The sequence below is a fragment of the Sarcophilus harrisii genome, chromosome 4 (genome assembly GCF_902635505.1).
Source record: "Sarcophilus harrisii chromosome 4, mSarHar1.11, whole genome shotgun sequence".
Lineage (NCBI taxonomy): Eukaryota > Metazoa > Chordata > Mammalia > Dasyuromorphia > Dasyuridae > Sarcophilus > Sarcophilus harrisii.
In genome coordinates, this window is record NC_045429.1 from 397,606,418 (window position 1) to 397,624,748 (window position 18,331).

Here is an 18,331-nt window from a genome sequence, read left to right on the forward strand (position 1 = left end):
TATTAAATATATATGTGTATATATATATATATATACACATATATATTTATATAGTCCTACCTAGACTTCACTTAGGTATTTGTCCCTGGGTTCTAACATTCAGCTGTGTTTTCAGCATATATCTCAGAATATTTAAGCTCTATCTCCTGTAAAAATAATTTAGATTCAAAAAAAGTAAGGTATTTAAGATTTTAAATTATTTTGACAAATGAGAGCTTGCTTGGATACAATATAATTTTTCTAGTTATCCTCTGATCAAGATCGGCCATATTTTTATAATGCCCTACTGACATTTTATGAAGTGTTATCACTTGAAGATTGGATAGCAAGGACATTATCTGTATTTTTCTCAAAGCTGAAGTGATTTTATTTTATTTTTTGGTAATCCCAGATAGTGTTTTGTTTTTATTTTCCCTTTCAGTGGCTTTTTCTTTTTTTTTTCTTTCTTTTTCTTCTTTTTTAAACCAAGGATCTGTTATTTTTAAATAGTATTTACTTTTTTTCCTAATTACATGTCAGGGCAATTTTTGGCATTATTTTTTCAAGATTTTGAATTCCAAATTTTTCTCTCTTCCTAAAATGATAGGTAATTTGATGTGGGTCATACATGTTCTTTCATGTAAAATGTATTTTTATATTAGTCACAACTGTAAAAGAAGAAACAAATTAAAAAGGAAAAACATGAAAAAGAAAAAAAAGTAAGTGAAAAAAGTACTATTTGATCATCAAAGTCTCTAAGATTTTTTATCTGGATGTGGATTATATTTTCTTTCATAAATCATTTGTATTAGTCTTGGATCATTGTGTTCCTGATAAGAGCTGAATCTTTCATAATTAATCATCATACAATGTACCTGATAATATATACAATGTTTCCCAGTTCTGCCCATTTCATCTTGTATCAATTCATTCAAGTCTGTCTAGATTTTTTCTGAAATCTGTCTGTTCTTTCTTTCTTTTTGCATGACAGTATTCCATTATATTAACTTACCATATCTTATTCAGCCATTCCTCAATTGTTTGGCATTCCTTCAATTTCCAATGTTTTGCCACCACATTAAGGGCTGCTATAAATATTTTTGCATATGTAAGCCTTCCCCCCCCCTTTTTTAAAGATCTCTTTGGGATCCAAATCTAGTTGTGGTATTGCTGGATCTTTTGGGCAGAGTTCCAAATTGCTTTCTTGAATTCCAACAGTGCATCAGTGTTCCAATTTTCCCACATCTCCAGCATTTATCATTTTCCTTTTTTCATCATATTAGTGAATCTGAGGTGGTACTTCAGAGTTGTTTAAATGGGAATTTTCATAATAAAAAGTAATTTAGAGTTCTTCTTTATATGCTTTTAGATTTTTTTCATCTGAAAACTGTCTTTTCTTAAACTTTGACCATTTACCAATTAGGGAATAAATTGCATTTTTATAAATTTGACTCAGTTCTCAATATATTTGATAAATGATTGATACAGATATAGATATATATAGATATAGATATTTGCTGTATATATTTGTTTCCCAGTTTTCTGCTTTCCTTCTAATTTTGGTTGCATTGATTTTGTTTGTGCAAAAGTTTTTTTAATTTATTATAATCACAATTATGTAATTTAGATTTTATAAATATCTCTATCTCTTATTTGATCATGAAAATGTAACTCACTTGACTTCTTTAAGAATTTGGATGCTATTCTACTTGGTACATATATGTTTAGTTTTGGTATTACTTCACTTCCATGGTACCTTTTAGCAAGATGTAGTTTCCTTCTTATCTCTTTTAATCAGATCAATTTTTTTGCCTTTTTTTTTTTTTGTCTTAGATCGGGATTGCTATCCTTGATTTTTTCTTTTACTCCTGTTAAACCTTAATAGATGCTATTCCAGCCTCTTATTTTTGTATGTCTCTCTGCTTCAAGTGTGTTTCTTGTAAGCAAAATATTGTAGGATTCTGGTTTTTAATCTACTTTATCTGTTTCTTTTTCATGGGAAAGTTCCTCACAATCATATTTAAATTTGTGCTTACTAACTGCATATTTCCCTCTATTTTATTTTTCCTCCTATCTGTCCTGTCTTCTTTTTCACCCTTTCCCTTGATAGTGTTTTGTTTCTGTCTACCACCTCCCTTGGTCTGTCTTCTCTTTTGTCAATCACACTTTAAATAATCTTCTCTCTTCTTTTTCTTTTGAATAAAATTATTCCCTCTTTGTGCCAATGTTGATGTATAATGTTTGGGTTAGCTTTTTGGAGGACCTTGGGACCAGCCTTGATCTTAGTGCAGGAGGCAGGAGAGCCACCAGGAGTATGGGTAAAGATGGAATATCCCATTTTCAGTCCTTCTCAGCCATTAAATACCAAGTACACTCCTCCTCATCCTTTAATGTCATCACCTCAAATTCACTTCATACTCTACCCTCTGTCTGTGAATATTCCTTCTAGCTATACAGTTAGTATCATACCCATGTATTACTCCAATATAGGGATATAAACTTTTCAGGGCCATTGAATCCCTTATGTTTTCTTTCTTCTTTTTCCCTTTTACGTTTCTCTTGGGTCTTGAATTTGGAAATCTATTTTTTTCATTTAATTCTGGTCTCCTTAGAAAATTTGAAATCCCACTTCATTGAATGACCATTTTCCCTTAGTGTTTTATGCTTATTTCACTGGGGAGGTGATTCTTTGTTTTCCAGAATATCATATTCCATGATCTCCAGTCCTTTAACTTTTATAGTTATTTTATCATTTTTATTATTATTATTCAAGTTTTTTATTTATAAAGCATATGCTTGGATAATTTTTCCAACACTGATCCTTGCATAAGCTTTTGTTCCAAATTTTCCCCTCCTTCCCCTCACTCTCTCCCCTAGCTGGCAGGTAGTCCAATACATGTTAAATATGTTGAAATACATGTTAGATCCAATATGTGAATACATATTTATACAGTTATCTTGTTCCACAAGAAAAATCAAATCAAGGAAGAAAAAGAAAAACTGAGAAAGATAACAACAGAGAGAGTGAGAATGCTATGTTGTGTTCCACACTGTTCCCACTGTCTCTCTCTAGGCATAGATGACTCTCTTCGTCACTGTACAGTGGAACTGGTTTGAATCATCTCATTTTTGAAGAGAGTCACATCCATCAGAATTGATCATTGTATAATGTTGTTGAGGTATATAATGATCTCCTGGTTCTACTCATTTCACTTAGGATCAGTTCATTTAAGTCTCTCGAGGCCTCTCTGAGATCATCCTGCTAGTCATTTCTTACAGAATAAAAGTATACCATAGCCTTCAAATACCATAATTTATTCAGCCATTCTCTAATTGATGAGCATCCACTCAGTTTCCAGTTTCTTGCCACTACAAAAAGGGCTGCCACAAACACTTTTGCACATGGAGGTCCCTTTCCTTCCTTAAAGATCTCTTTGGGATATAACCCCAGTAGTAGCATTGCTGGATCAAGGGTATGCACAGTTTGATAACTTTTTCAGCATAGTTCCAAATTGCTCTCCAGAATGGTTAGATCCGTTCACGACTCCACCAACAATGCATCAGTGTCCCAGTTTTCCCACATCCCCTCCAACATTGGTCATTATCTTTTCCTGTCATTTTAGCCAATCTGACAGGTGTGTAGTGGTATTTCAGAGTTGTCTTAATTTGTATTTCTCCGATCAATAGTAATTTGGAGCACCTTTTCATGTGGCTACAAATAGTTCCAATTTCTTCTTCTGAAAGTTGTCTGTTCGTATCCTTTGACCATTTACCAATTGGAGAATGGCTTGAACTATTATAAATTTGAGTCAATTCTCTATATATTTTAGAAATGAGGCCTGTATCAGATCCTTTGAATGTAAAAATGTTTTCCTAGTTTATTGCTTCCCTTCTAATCTTGTCTGCATTAGTTTTGTTTGTACAATAACTTTTTAACTTAATAATAAATAAATTTATTTATTATTATAATAAAATTATTTATTTTATGATCAATAATGATCTCTAGTTCTTTGGTCACAAATTCTTTCCTTCTCCATAAATCTGAGAGGTAAACTATCCTATGTTCTTCTAATTTGTTTATAATATTATTCTTTATGTCTAGATTATGAACCCATTTCAACTTTATCTTGGTATATGGTGTTAGGTGTGGGTCTATTTCTACTTTCTGCCATACTATTTTCCAGTTTTCCCAGCAGTTTTTGTCAAATGGTGAATTCTTATCCCAAAAGCTGGGGCATTTGGGTTTGTCAAATACTACATTGTTATAGTCATTGGCTATTTTGTTCTATGAACCCAATCTATTCCATTGATCAGCTTCTCTATTTCTTAGCTAATACCAAATGGTTTTGATGACTGCACCTTTATAATATAGTTTATATCTGGTACAGCTAGGCCACTTTCATTTGCTTTTCTCTTCATTAATTCTTGAAATTCTTGACCTTTTATTCTCCCAAATGAATATTGTTGTTATTTTTTCTACTTCAGTTGTGAAGACTGAGTTAGCACCATGGATACCTTAGAATCAGACAGAGTTAGGATAAGCAAAAGTCCTTGGTCTTTATTCTTGGTCTTTAGGGGTCTAAGTGAGGGGAATGGATACAGGAATCTCCACGACCTCTCCTCTTCGTCTCCTGCCCAAAAGTAACTCTCCCTTGTCTTACTCCACTCTCTAATCCCTCTTACAATTCTCTGTATACACCAATAGATCGAGCCAGCACAGAATAGTGGGGTGGGCCATTTTCCAAGCATATGCTAATAGAATATTGTCCAACAAGTAATTAGCCTTAAGTGCTCAGTTGTCCAAGTGCATCTGCTCACTTGGACATCCCTTTACAATGAGTAAAATCGTTTCATTAATTTTGTTAGCTGCTAAACGCTGTGCAATTCTGAATGTGGATCTCTGATATTTGAATTGTTTCTTTCTGTCCACTTGCAGTATATTCTCCTTTATTTTATAGTTTATAATTTTGCTTTAATATATCTTGGAGTTTTCATTTTGAGATCTTTTTCTTAAGGTGATTTATTTATTTATTATTATTTTTTTTTACCTTCTGGTTTCATTATATCAGGGTGGTTTTCCTTGATAATTTTTGGAAAGATTCTGCCTAGGCCCTCCTTTTGATTATGCTTTTTAAGTATTCCAATGCTCTGGCACTCTTGGAAATATTTTTCAGGTCATTTATTTTTCTAAAGAGTTATTTTACCTTTTCTTCTATTTTTTTCATTCCTTTGAATTTATTTGAAAAATTCTTAATGTCTGATGGACTCTTTAGCTTCCATTTGCCCAATTTAACTTTTAAGAAGTTATTTTCCTCAGTTTTTATACTTCCTTTTCCATTTGGCCAATTTTACTTTTTAAATATTTGTTTTCTTCAGTGGATTTTTTTTAGCCAATTCTACTTTTTAACTAGTTATTTATTTTTCCGCAAGTTGTTGACTCTTTTTTCATAATTCTTTTGCATTGCTCTCATTTCTTTTCCCATTTTTTTTCCTCTACATCTCATATGATTTTAAGTGCCTTTTTAGACCTCTTCTGTGAATACTTCCTGAGCTTGAGAACACTTCCCACTTTTCTTTAACATTTTGCCCATAGGTTTTATGACATTGTGGTCCTCTTCTTGGTTTTTGTTTTGATTTTCTCTGTCAACACAATAACATTCTAGGGGGGTGAGGCTATTTTCTTGTTTTTTGATCACTCTCTTCACCTTTTTCCTTTCTTTCAAATATGAGCTCTTTTTCCAGGGTGGAAGGGTCACTGTCTCAGACTTCTCATGCCAGGGATTGCAGATGCTAGTCATTTAGCTGGTATTGCACTGATGCAGCCTTGAGGGGCACGGGGGACCTTAGTGGTATGGCCCTGAGGCGATGCGGTGGAAGGGCTGAAGATTCTGAAGGTTGTAGGAGTCTGACAGGTGCCTTATCAGGATCCTAGTGGTGATATCTAACATGTGCTAAGGCTGGTGGGATGTTGCTCCATTTCTCTGGGGCTACCCTGAATCACATAGCAGTCTGGCTGCTGAAGACTGCCCATCTGCCCAGGTTTAGACTAAAGCACTTGGTGGGAGACAGGGCTGGTGACTGCCCATTTGCTAGTAGCTACCAGTTTGCTTAGGCACCAGTCGAATGTCATTAGGTTATTCACTACCTCTTTGTCTGGGGCTATGCTGAAGCATAAATTCCCAGAGTCTGTCTGCTCTACTGGCTTTGCTGAGCATGTGGGGGAGCTGGTGTGAGCATTTGTCTGCTCCACTGAATTATGCCTCTTGCTTGCTGACTTCTGGGGATGCTTCCTCTTCTGGACTGATGTAACCTTTTAACCAAGTGAGGAAGATCTTTCTTGTCTATTTTCCAAGTCTTGTACTAAAAGACTCACATTTTTTACTACTTCAAAGTTTAGTTTGAGGCACTCTTTAATCTTTTTTTTTGGTAGATGAATATGGAAGAATTATGTTGATTTACTGCTGATAAATCATTATTAATACAGTTTACCTTGAAAGTCATGAAATCACAGAAGTAATAGAGACCTTGAATCCCTCCCTGAAACCATTTCAGACACATGTTATTTAACTTCTGGACACAACGGGGCCCAGAAAAAAAAAAAGGAAAAAAAATAGGTGAGGGAAAGAGGGGGAAAGTGTGCTTTGAAGGGTTCTTGAACTCAAATTTTATTTGAATCACTAAAACTATGTTTCTCACAAGAAGGCTCCTTTTTATTGTCCCTTATCAGCAAATATTCTTATGTTGAACATTACATTTTTCATGGTTATATATATAAATATATATATATATATATATATATATATATATATATATATATATATATATATGACTTTTAATAGAATTTAACCCATCTATAATGCTGTCTTGGGGATAGAACACTAGTTGTTCCTGTTGAGCAGTTGAACCAAGGTGTTTTTGTTTTGCCTGTTGTTTTATTGGCAGCAAGGTAAAGAATGTTGGGAGAGTCTTAGAATTGAAGCCAGGAAACTCTGAGTTCATATCCTCTCACATTCTAGATGGATCACTTCAGCTCCTAGCTTCTCTTCCCCCATACATAAAATTGGTATAATAATAGCACCCAAATTTTACAGTTGTTGGGTGGATGATGTAAGACAACATTTGTAAATCAAATTGCAAATTTTAAGGTACTATATGAATGCTATTTGTTAGTTTCATATTTTATTTGACATCTGGTCTATCTAATCCATATAATGATGAGCTGCACTTGAAAAAAGTAAATAATACATATGATAAAAAGAAAACTTAAAATAGCTTCTCTCTATCTACTTTTAAAATAAACAAACAATAAACATATTCTACCTGCTTTGCTTGCTTTGGCCACAAGTGGTAAAAAGTCTTTTGATGTATAAAATCCCTGGTCCATAGTTAGTCCTTGGAATATGCTGTCTTTATTTGGTTCTGGTAAACCTAAGGGAGACAAAATGTTTTCAAATGATTATTAAACGATAATTATGTTTTTCAAATGCAAAAACAAACAAAACTCATGAGGAAATAACTACTTTCATAACAGAAAAAATATTCCAATTTCATTACTTCCATATTTTTACAAATGAAAAATAAAACTCTCCCATTATAGTAAAATTTTGAAAGTTGGACAAATTCCACTTTTTTGAAAATTTCAAGACTTTTCATCTTAAGTTTTACTTTAAATAATTTGAGGTCCAGAGGATAGGATACTATATTTTCAATTGAGAAGACAGAGCTTCATTTATGGCTCTGTAGGTATGGAAGAATAAATGGAAGAATAAACATTGAGACTCAGAAGTTCACAGGAAGCAAAAATGAAAAAAGGAACCAGCAATAAAATTCATGATATCAAATGTCTATAAACAATTGTTAAAAGTTTACTCAATAAAGAAGAGGAAATAGAAGTTGTAATAAAAGCAAGCAAATTTGACTTTATGGATACCAAGGAGGTTTGTTGGGATGAAAGCTATTACTAGACTATGGTTTAAGAAAGAAATTAGTGAACTTGAGAATGTCCAGAGGAGATCAAACAGGAAAAAGATGACGTGAGTCCATATGATATGAGAGTCACATGGATGAACTGGAGATTTTAGCCTGAGGAAGAAAAGACTCAGGGGAGCATAAAAAGTTTCAATTATTTGAAAGGTTGTCATGTGGAAGGGGGAATTGACCTTGTTCTGTTTAGCTCCAGCAGACAGTCTTAGGGATAAGGAGGGAAAAAGTTGAAAAGGAGCAAATTAAGGTTTGGAATCTTCAAATAGAAGAGGATAGTTCATTATGGTTAGAATTTCTTTACATTATGGGTTGACTTATATGATTTTTGAATTCCAGCTGAGGGGCAGCTAGATGTAGTACTATAGAACACTAGTCTTGAAGCCAGGAAGAGCCTGAGTTTAAATCCAATCTCAGGCACTTAACATTTAATAGCTGTGTAACCTTGGGCAAGTTATTTAACACTGATCGTTTTGTCCCACAAATTAATTAATTAATTAATTTAAAAAGATTGAAATCCATCTGAATATTCAATGTCTATCATTATGTGACTGTATTGTTGACCTCATGGTGAGTCAAATTAACTTAATTTTGTCTTTATTTTTTTTGGTATAAAATGAAATTAATAATGATCCCTTTTAGTTTCTAGAAATATTGTGAAATAAAGGATATATGGTAAAGAAGTAAATGTAATTGAAAGCATTATTACATACATTTAATGCAAACTGATTGTCTATGTAAGGACATATTTGTTTTTCATTTCCATTGTATAATAAGATATTATAAATTTGGATTCAGAAAATATTTATTCCATTCATTAATGCCTAGAGAACAGAATAATTCTATAGGATAACTTTATAGATCTTTGAGAGGGTGTCGATAGTTAAATCTTCATTTGATCATAGGATCATAGACTTAAGAGCTGAACTTGACCTTAGAGATCATCAAGAACTGACTCTCTATTTTATACATGAGAAAGCTGAGGGACTTACAAATCAATTCATAAATGAAAGAGCCACGATTGAAACTCAGGTCCAATCACTCCAAATCAATTACTCTTTCTAGTGAGGCATGGGCCTCTGCACTAGATCAGTTTATTCATAATCAAATCAATTGATCATGATCATCCTCTTTTGATGTATATAGTAATCCATTTATTATTTATAATCTTTGGGAATTATTTAGTTACACAAAGGTTAAATAGCTTGTGCCTTCACAGAAAAGATTTGAATCCATGTCAGATACACATTCTAAGTGATATAGTGAACAGAGGACTGGGTCTAGAGACAGGAAAAATTGAGAACTGACTTTGAGCAAGCCATGTAACCTATCTACCTTGATTTCTTTAAATGTAAATAATAAGCATAATGTTATTTATTTCCCCAGGCTTTTTGTGAGGATCAAATTAAATAATATTTGCAAGATGTTTAGTACTGTGCCTGACAAATAGTAGGTGTTTAATAAATGCTTATTTCCTTCTTTGCTCCCTTTCTTCCTCTTTGCCTTTCTTCTCCCTTCCTCTTTCCCTTCCTCTCTCCCTTCCTTCCTTCTCCTTACCTATTTCTTCCTATCTTCCTTCTCCTTACCCATTTCTTCCTTCCTTCCTTTCTTCCCTTCTTTCCTTTCACGTCTGACAATCTGTCCACTACACCAAGCTGCCTTTCATTGAACTGAACAGGTATAAAGTGCATTCAAACGAAGATTGCCAAAAAGAAAATTGTACATAGAGGTATTCAAGAAAAATCAACCCTATTTAGTTATTGCTATTATTGAAATGCCTTTGTTTGAATTTATTTAGCTGTGTTAACAATTAACAATCTAATGGAAGAGAAAACGTGCAAAAACTATGTAAAAACAATCTATGTGGGGAATAAATTGAGTTTGGGAAAGTCTTCTTTAATTAAGTGGGACCATTCTTAGGCTTGAAAGAAGCCAGAAGGCAGAGAAGAGGAGGTGCTTGGAATCAGGAGATGAAATACCATATACAAAGATCAACAAGGAAATGTATTACAGGATCCCAGAGGACATGAAGGGAAGAAAGATATAAAAAATGAATTGAGCTTTTATCCCAAGTTCACAAAATCCTTGACATTAAACTTAGCTTCGGAGAGAATGCCAAGAAAGAAAAAGAATATTAAAAAATCTATTTCACCTATCCTTGCTAAGGAGGGAGACACAGATTAGAGGCAAAGTAATTGTCTCTACCACTTCTTTAAGATTTTGTATACATTGCTAGTGTAGACTAGAGAGAGCAGAAATTGAGTGAGTTAAAGATTACTTCCCCCTTTTTCTTTCTACTTCCTAACCCCCTCTTACTGGGAGTTTAGCCCAAAGGTTTTCTACTTTATCCCTTGCTTGATTGCAAAGCAATTACTTCCTACTTTTCTCCTGCCCAGTAATGGGAATAAAAGAAAGAGGTGGATATAAACTAATCCTTAATTCTTTTTTTGACAGTGTCTAACTTCTATTCTCTATAATCTTTTCATTTGTTTCATATATTAAAAAATAAAGACAAAACACTGACCACCAATCATAGTCTATGTTCATTTTTATCTCATGATGAAATAAGGAGAAAGGAAAGGATATTTTCGTTTTATTCTCTTTAGTAGAGATGGCGGTAGAGGAAGTTGGGTCAGAGTGAAAAAGAGAGAGAAGAGAGAGACAGACAGAGAGACAGGGAGAATATTCTGCATAACTAAATGAATTGTCTTTCAAAAAACACTAAGAAGCAGATGTTTTAATGAGGAGACAGTCGATTTTCTGGGTTCATCTGACAATACAGAGACGTTTCATGGTGAATATTGAATGATAGACTTCAGCCTGGGGGCTGGAGAGGGCATTTTGGGTTTTGAAGTGAACATGATGGCCAGATTTTATGCTATATTCTATTGTATAATTTTCATCATTTTAAGTGTGACTCAAAATAAGTTGTTTTGCCATAGATATGAAATGAAGCAACTTAATAATAATTATTCTGAAAAGGAGAAACATGAGATTTGAAGTAAATTCATGAGCATTGATTAGAGTAGACTAAATATTAATGAAGCTTTGAAGGGTAGAATTAACTAGGGACTCACTAGTCTCTTTGGAAAATTTCTCTTGAGTAGAATTCTTCTAAGTAATTTGAAATATTTATCAATATTTGATATTTTAAAAGGTTTCATAATTATCAAAATGTCTACAACAATCCCTTTAGTATGTTGACAAAATGAGGTAAACAAAGTGGGTGTCCATCTACTGGGGCATGGGTAAAAATACAATAGTTGGATATACAGATAAATTAATTTTATTGTGTGAAGGATTAGGATAAACTTAGAAAAATTATTTGAACTGATGTAAAGACAGCAAAATTAACAGAATAATGCAATGATTATAATGATGTAAAATAAAAGATTCCCCCTAAAATACAACTGGATTATTATCACAGAAAACAGATTATGAACAATCTCACTCTTTTGCGTAAAAATAGGGAGACTATTAGGGCAGAATGTTGCATATACTAAAAGATATAGCTACTGTGGCAATGGTGCTTTCTTTTAAATGTTGCCACTATATGTTACAAAATAAGGTTCTATGAGTATGTATACATGTATGCACACACACACACACACACTATATATATATATATATATATATATATATATATATATATATATATTTCATGGGTGTTCATGGGTGGATTGGTAGTTGATAGCATGGGTAGGTATAACTGAAAATAGCTATGTTACAAAACTAAAAAAGCATCAATAATTCTTGTTAAAATAAAAGTTTAGATTAGCAAAAGAATAAAAATATACTGGATTAAAAAGATATATCTTACTTGTTTTAAAGAAATATTTCTTTGAAAGAGCTATGGAATTAAATTAAACATAAAATAAAATTTAACAAATATTTGTGAAACTTTTACTTTCTTCCAAGACATCATACCATATTAAGTTAATAGGAAACAAAAACAGAAACAGTCTTGCCTTCAAAACATTTCTGTCCTACAATTTGTGAATATTAAATTCATTTCTAGTGTCATTATTATGCTTAGTATGTGTGTGCAAAAAGTGTTTTTCATGAGATCTACTATCATAAATAAGATTTTCTATATTCCTGTTGCCAGTCCAATAAAAAGAAAGAAACAAAAATCTAAAGCTTTGTCTCCTGCATCCAGAGGCATATTTTAAAGTAAAACTTAATTCAGCAGCAGGCTTAAGTCCATCTCCTAACTAGGTCATATATTCATAGTTTCATTTCCCATCAACTCATCACCTGAAATCTCATCAACATGGAGATTGATTCAGCTTTGATGCTCAACACCTTTTCAGCACTTTCCCTTCCCTCTGACTTGTGATTGGAAGGCTGGAGGGCAGAGTAATAAACCCTTCCCCTGGTCTCCCCTTTATAGAGGTCTCTAACATTACCAGATTTTTTTTTTTTTAACCATAAACTGTTCTGCTTGATGTTGACTCCAAGTACATCATGTTCCCAAACCAGAGACCCTCTGATGCTCTCCCTCTCTCTCTCTCTCTCTCTCTCTCAACATACCCACCATTTAGCTAACATATTTGTTAATTATGCTAATTAAAATATAGTCAGTATTAGCACTGAGATTCCTAGTTTTAGTAGAGATCCATCTATATAAATTAAAAATATACAGAAAAACTTTGGTTAATTCCATCCAATATTTCAATCCTTTAGTATTCTCAAATATGGATCCAACTTCTCAGGAATGTAAAACTGATAGAAAATAGATACTACCTTTTTGGAGAAAAAAAGTGGTCTATTGATCCTTCTGATTTTACAGTGTATTGTTTTCTGAATATACCACTATATCAAGAAGGCTTTCTAACAAATAAAACATAATTTATTTCAAGTTCTGCTAGAGAGGAATCTCTAGAATTAATTAATTTCTTAGAATGTTAACCAACATCTAATCATTTTCATAAAGCACTATGTATTAATATAAAGAAAAATAACAGACTGAATTGTTGGATTTATCTCATTTTTCTTAAGTTAAATTAACCAACTGAGCTTGAGGCTATAGAGTGAGGAGTAATCATCTAATTTGGGCTGGATAACCTACGTGTCTGGTTTTTATAATCACTGGGTCTCCCAAGTACTATTAAAAACACACCTTAAAAAAAACAGAATTGGATCAGATAATACTCAAGCTCTGAGGAATAAAATTTGCTGATGCTGACATGACATTTCATGGCAGGCCATCTTTGAGAAGCAGATATTCTAGCACTTCATAAGTCAGGAACAGTATAGGCTTGGATAGGTAGAAGACACCCCAGGGATACATAGGATAAATGCTCCCAGGTTGTTTCCAAAGAAAAGGTAATAAGCAGACCACATAAATAGACAAAGTATTTTGACGGGCAAGCTGACTACCCAGCTATTCGAAGAAGCCTTCCCTGTCTGCTCCCTCACTCTGTCTTCACAAAGAATTTCTCTGTTACCTATAGAATAGAAAAATCAACCTCATCCCAGACACACCATCAGTGTTCACTCTCTTGCTTCTCTAAAATATCCTAGCTACACTACGAATTTCTCAAGGGAATTGCCAAGCAATCAGCCAGCCTTTCTCCAGCTGACACAGAAGAAGCATCTTAAGGTAGTGAACAGTTTGTATCTGCTCTTTTGAGTTTGTGGACCCTGCCTTGCTCTTTCTCCCCAATAGACTGCCATCAAGAATAGTGTCAGCCTACTGGCCCTGAGACATTATTATTGACATAGAACCTCACTTCTACCAGGTGTTCTTATAAATCCAAACTATTGACAAAGGGTAAGAATTTTTTTTGCTTTTTTATTATTTATTGCTCACTTAATTTCTTTTATTTTATAATTTTGTTTCTACTATCAACCATTCATCTTTTATCTTATCCAGTGAAATAGGAAAGAAGTATGTTTGAAAGGAAGAAAGAAGGAAAAAGGGAAAAGAGATAGGGAGAGAGGAATGAAGGGAGGGAAGAAGAAGAAGGGAGAAAAGATAAGGGAGAGGAAAAAACTAACAATCCTTGTATTACATAAGTAAAGTAAAGAAAAACATTCCCAAACTATTTACATTTAAAAATGCATTTCTTATTCTGCATATCATTTTTTTGTCTCTCTAGATGCCGTAGACAGCATTACTTCTTAACCATCTTCTGAATTCATAGGAGATCATTTCTTTTTTATGCTTTTAAAGTATTTTTGCAACTATTAGTTAATTTAAACAATAAAATATCAGATAGACTGGAGAGGGCCTGAAATAAGGCACTGTGTTATGAAAGCTTGATGAAGATAAGTTAAGCTTCTGTGTGAAGAACAAACATCCACACAGAAACATATACAGTTATATATATGTAGATAGAGATACATGTATGTGACAATCCATTATCATACTAAATTTATACCATAGTGATTGAGCAACATGTCCCAGGATATTTTAAATAAGCCCCAGGATATTTACATTAATTTTTTTCTGAATACAGAAAATATGCAACAACGAATAAAGTTGTTATCCCTTTGTTTTATAAATTGGACCTTTCAAAATACTTTCATTTCCTTTTATCTCCTAACCCTCACATTCTCTATGTTTTGTATATAGCCTAGCCAAATGGCAATGTCAAAAATTTTGTATATGAGTGATGGTTATTTTTTCTATTATCCATGGTTTTAGTTCTATCTGCATATCAAAGGATTTAAAACTGAAACAGACTTTAGAGATCATCTAGTACAATTATCTTCACTTTAGAAATAAAGGAATCAAGGCCTACAAAAGTATCCCAACTTAACCAAGTTCAACTGCATTTATTTAATGGCATTGCCAAGGACTTAAATGCATTTCTTCTAATTCTGAAACCAGTATATTTCCTTCTATAATATACTACTTCTAAGGAGAACCTTCACTAAAAGGCTTAATCTTAGTCCATTATCATCACGTGGGGTTATATTGGGTTCTTGGGGTAATGTTTCTGAATGCAATACCACAGAGAACACACTTTAGCAGGTACTTCTCAAATTGTGGGTTGAAACCCCATAACTAAATGTGCAGGCCATGGAAAATTTGGTAAGAGTAAAAGTATCTGAACCAAATAACCAAAACTTGATTCAAAATCAAATGCATAATGAATCTGAGGAGTTTCTGTTAGGTCTTGTGTGTATTATGTCTGCAGACTTGGTTCTGAATACACAACATGTGCAATTTGTACTATGAGTGTGTAAAAATGTCCCTTGCAAAAATGTTTAAGAAGCCCTACTCCTGAGACATACAGGATACAAGTGTGGGCTTTTGAATCCAAGGATTAACTGTCCAAGGATCAGGGTAGTCAATATAGGGAAAGGATGACAATCAAATTGTGAATGGGAAGAGATCCTGGATTTTGGGACCAACATAGTCCATGATATAGAAGTACAGATACACATATCACTCACAAAAATTTTCAGGCCTGTGAAGCTACTTAATTCAATGAAAGTACCATGAATAGTACAAAAGCAGAGAGAATTATAAGACTCACACAGTGTTCATTTAACGGTCAGTAATCTCAATGTGGAGACAGCTAATTGGCTTAGTGTATAGAGAGCTGGGTCTGGAGTCAGGAAGAGCTGAATAAAAATTCTGACCTCAGACACTAAGCTATATGACTCTGGTCAAATCATTTAACCTCTGCCTTAGTCCACTGGAAAAGGCAATGGCAAACCACTCCAGTATCTTTACCAACACAAAACCCCACGGACAATATTTGAGTGCTTTAGTTCATGATGTCACAGACTTGAACAAGACAAAACAACTGAACAATAACAACAACAATAGTAGGATTTTCCTCTGAGGACTAACTTGATAATCTTCTGGAGAAATGAATATTCTCTTTCTTGGTATTCTCTCTATAAATTAAACCAGAAGACTTCAGAAAGCTAAGGCTAAGTGAAATAATGGCTCACAGTCTCCTCAGGTAATAAATAAAAGAATTAGTATAAGATTGGTTTGATTACATCAAGAGATAACAATCATAATAACAGTAATAATAGGTAATATGCAGCTCTTTAATGCTTGCAAAGTCCTTTACAGATAGATCTCATTTGAGTCTCACAAGAATGCTGTAAAAGAGAGGCTGTTATCCTGCCATTCTGGAGAGCAATTTGGAACTATGCTCAAAAAATTATCAAACTGCATAGCCTTTAATCCAGCATAAGCAGGGTTTATGTCCCAAAGAGATCTTAAAGGAAGGAAAGGGACTCATATGTGCAAAAATATATGTGGCAGCCCTTTTTGTAGTGGCTAGACACTGGGAACTCAGTGAGGGGAATGACTGAATAAGTTATGGTATATGAATGTTATGTAATATTATTATCCTATAATAAACGATCAGCTGGATGATTTCAGAGAAGCCTGGAGAGACTTACATGAACTGATGCTAAGTGAAATAAGCAGAATCAGGAGATCATCGTATACCACAAGAAGACTATATGATGATCAATTCTGATGGACTTGGCTCTTTACAACAATGAAATGATTCAGGCCAGTTCCAATAATCTTGTGATGCAAAGAGCCATCTACACTCAGAGAGAGAATTATGGGAACTGAATGAGGATCACAACATAGCAATTTCACTTTTTTTGCTGTTGTTCCCCTGCATTTTGTTTTCTTATTCTTCTCCTTTTTGATCTGATTTTTCTTGTGCAGCAAGATAATTGTATAAATATGTTTATATATACTGGATTTAACATATATTTTAAAACGTATAACATAATATTGGACTACTTGCCAACTGAAGGAAGGGGGTGGTAGGAAGGAGGGAAAAATTGGAAAAAAAGGCTATGCAAGGGTCAATGTTGAAAAATTATCCGTGCATATGTTTTGAAAATAAAAAGCTTTAATAAAAAATAAATTTAAAAAGACAGGACATTGTATGTCCACTTTAGAAATAAAGCAACTTAAACTAAGAGATGTTAAGTAGTTCATCCAAGATTCCATAGGTAATTAGTATCTGAAAGAACATTTGAATTCAGGTCTTTCTGATTTTTAAATAATTTGACTCTAATGCAATGATATCATTTTGGTCCTCTTCAAAAATGAAGGATAAAAACCAATTATCCAATGGCCCTAGAAGGTGGGGCAGAGATATAACATATCAATCCCCAGATGTAACGATGATTCTTGACTTCTCTGCAAAAAGGAGTAATATGGCAAAACCATGGGATAGAAAACAAAGAATGGGACCAATAAAAAAGGGAGGGGTAAAAGACTTATATAGGCTACAAAGAAGCTTCATGTGTACATCACATGTACTTTCTATAAGATGAAGGCCATTCTGGAAGTGAAAAACGAGATTATAAAACATGAAATTGACTGTGCCTTTATAGAGACAGGAAATAAGTGGTCACTGAGGCAGCCCTCATTTCAGAATCAGCTGTCTGTTTGCAGTCATCTCTACACAGCTCTCATCAACTGGTGAGAGCTAAAATCAATACCAAATTAGAAGTAAGGATAAAGATAAGGCGACAACACTGTGTGCAATTATAGCAACTCTGACCTGATCTGTTTAAACAAGTTATCAATTCTGGGAGGGGGGGAGAGTGGGAGGGGAAAATGTACAAAAGCAAAGATATTGACTGTACTATGGTTTCTGAGAGAATATAAAAAATAAATAAATAACTGGATAAATAAATTGAAATATCCACAAAATGAGTAAGGACAAAGATTGCAAGAACTGATTTGCCAGCACTTAATCCTCCTAACAAGTAGAGAAATATGGCAACCAGTGAGCACTAAGCCCTTTCCCTTTCCAAATATAATGCCTCAATTTGTACCTTTGATCACATCATTGCCTTCTTCACGAGCTTGATTCTATTGATCATTTCCCACTGCCCCCTTCGTCGTCAATCTCTATTTAACAGATTGTTAACCGCTATCTACAAATATACCCAGGTCCTCTTCTAGCCTTAAAAATCCTTCCCATTAATGATGTCCTCTTACGCTCTCTTACATTCCTTCCTTTTCCTTGTCATACTCCCAGAATATACATATTTACTGAACACTTCTTGCTTCAACATATTCTCTTCTCTACCTTTTGATGAAATATATTTTTTCATTTTCTTATACCTGTCTGAATATCCCTTATCATTCACCATTGTTTACTGTTGATAAAATTCTTCCTGACTCATACATATGTGTCCTTCAAAGCTTGTTTGTTTGTTTTCCCTTTAGGTTTCATCTCTTTCTTCTTCATTTTATCTTCCAAGTGCAATATTTTATATTTATCCATATTAAGCTAAATCTTAATAGATTTTTCTCCAAGTATCTGGTTTGTTGAATTTTAATGTTTAATTTCACTCTTGTCATATAATAGCTTGGCTATCCTCTCCAGAGTCATTTCATCTTTGATATGCATAGCATTTA

General features: G+C 33.6%; 1 protein-coding gene across 2 annotated transcripts in view; it reads right to left on the reverse strand.

The window, feature by feature from the left end:
* The window catches only part of DPYD (dihydropyrimidine dehydrogenase), a 968,100-nt gene that overhangs the window by 536,889 nt on the left and 412,880 nt on the right, over window positions 1-18,331 (reverse strand). For both annotated transcript variants that reach the window (XM_003769672.4, XM_031968578.1), the window contains one exon: window positions 7,300-7,407. In XM_003769672.4, the coding sequence (XP_003769720.1) occupies window positions 7,300-7,407 (108 nt within the window). The remainder of the gene's footprint in view (window positions 1-7,299; window positions 7,408-18,331) is intronic.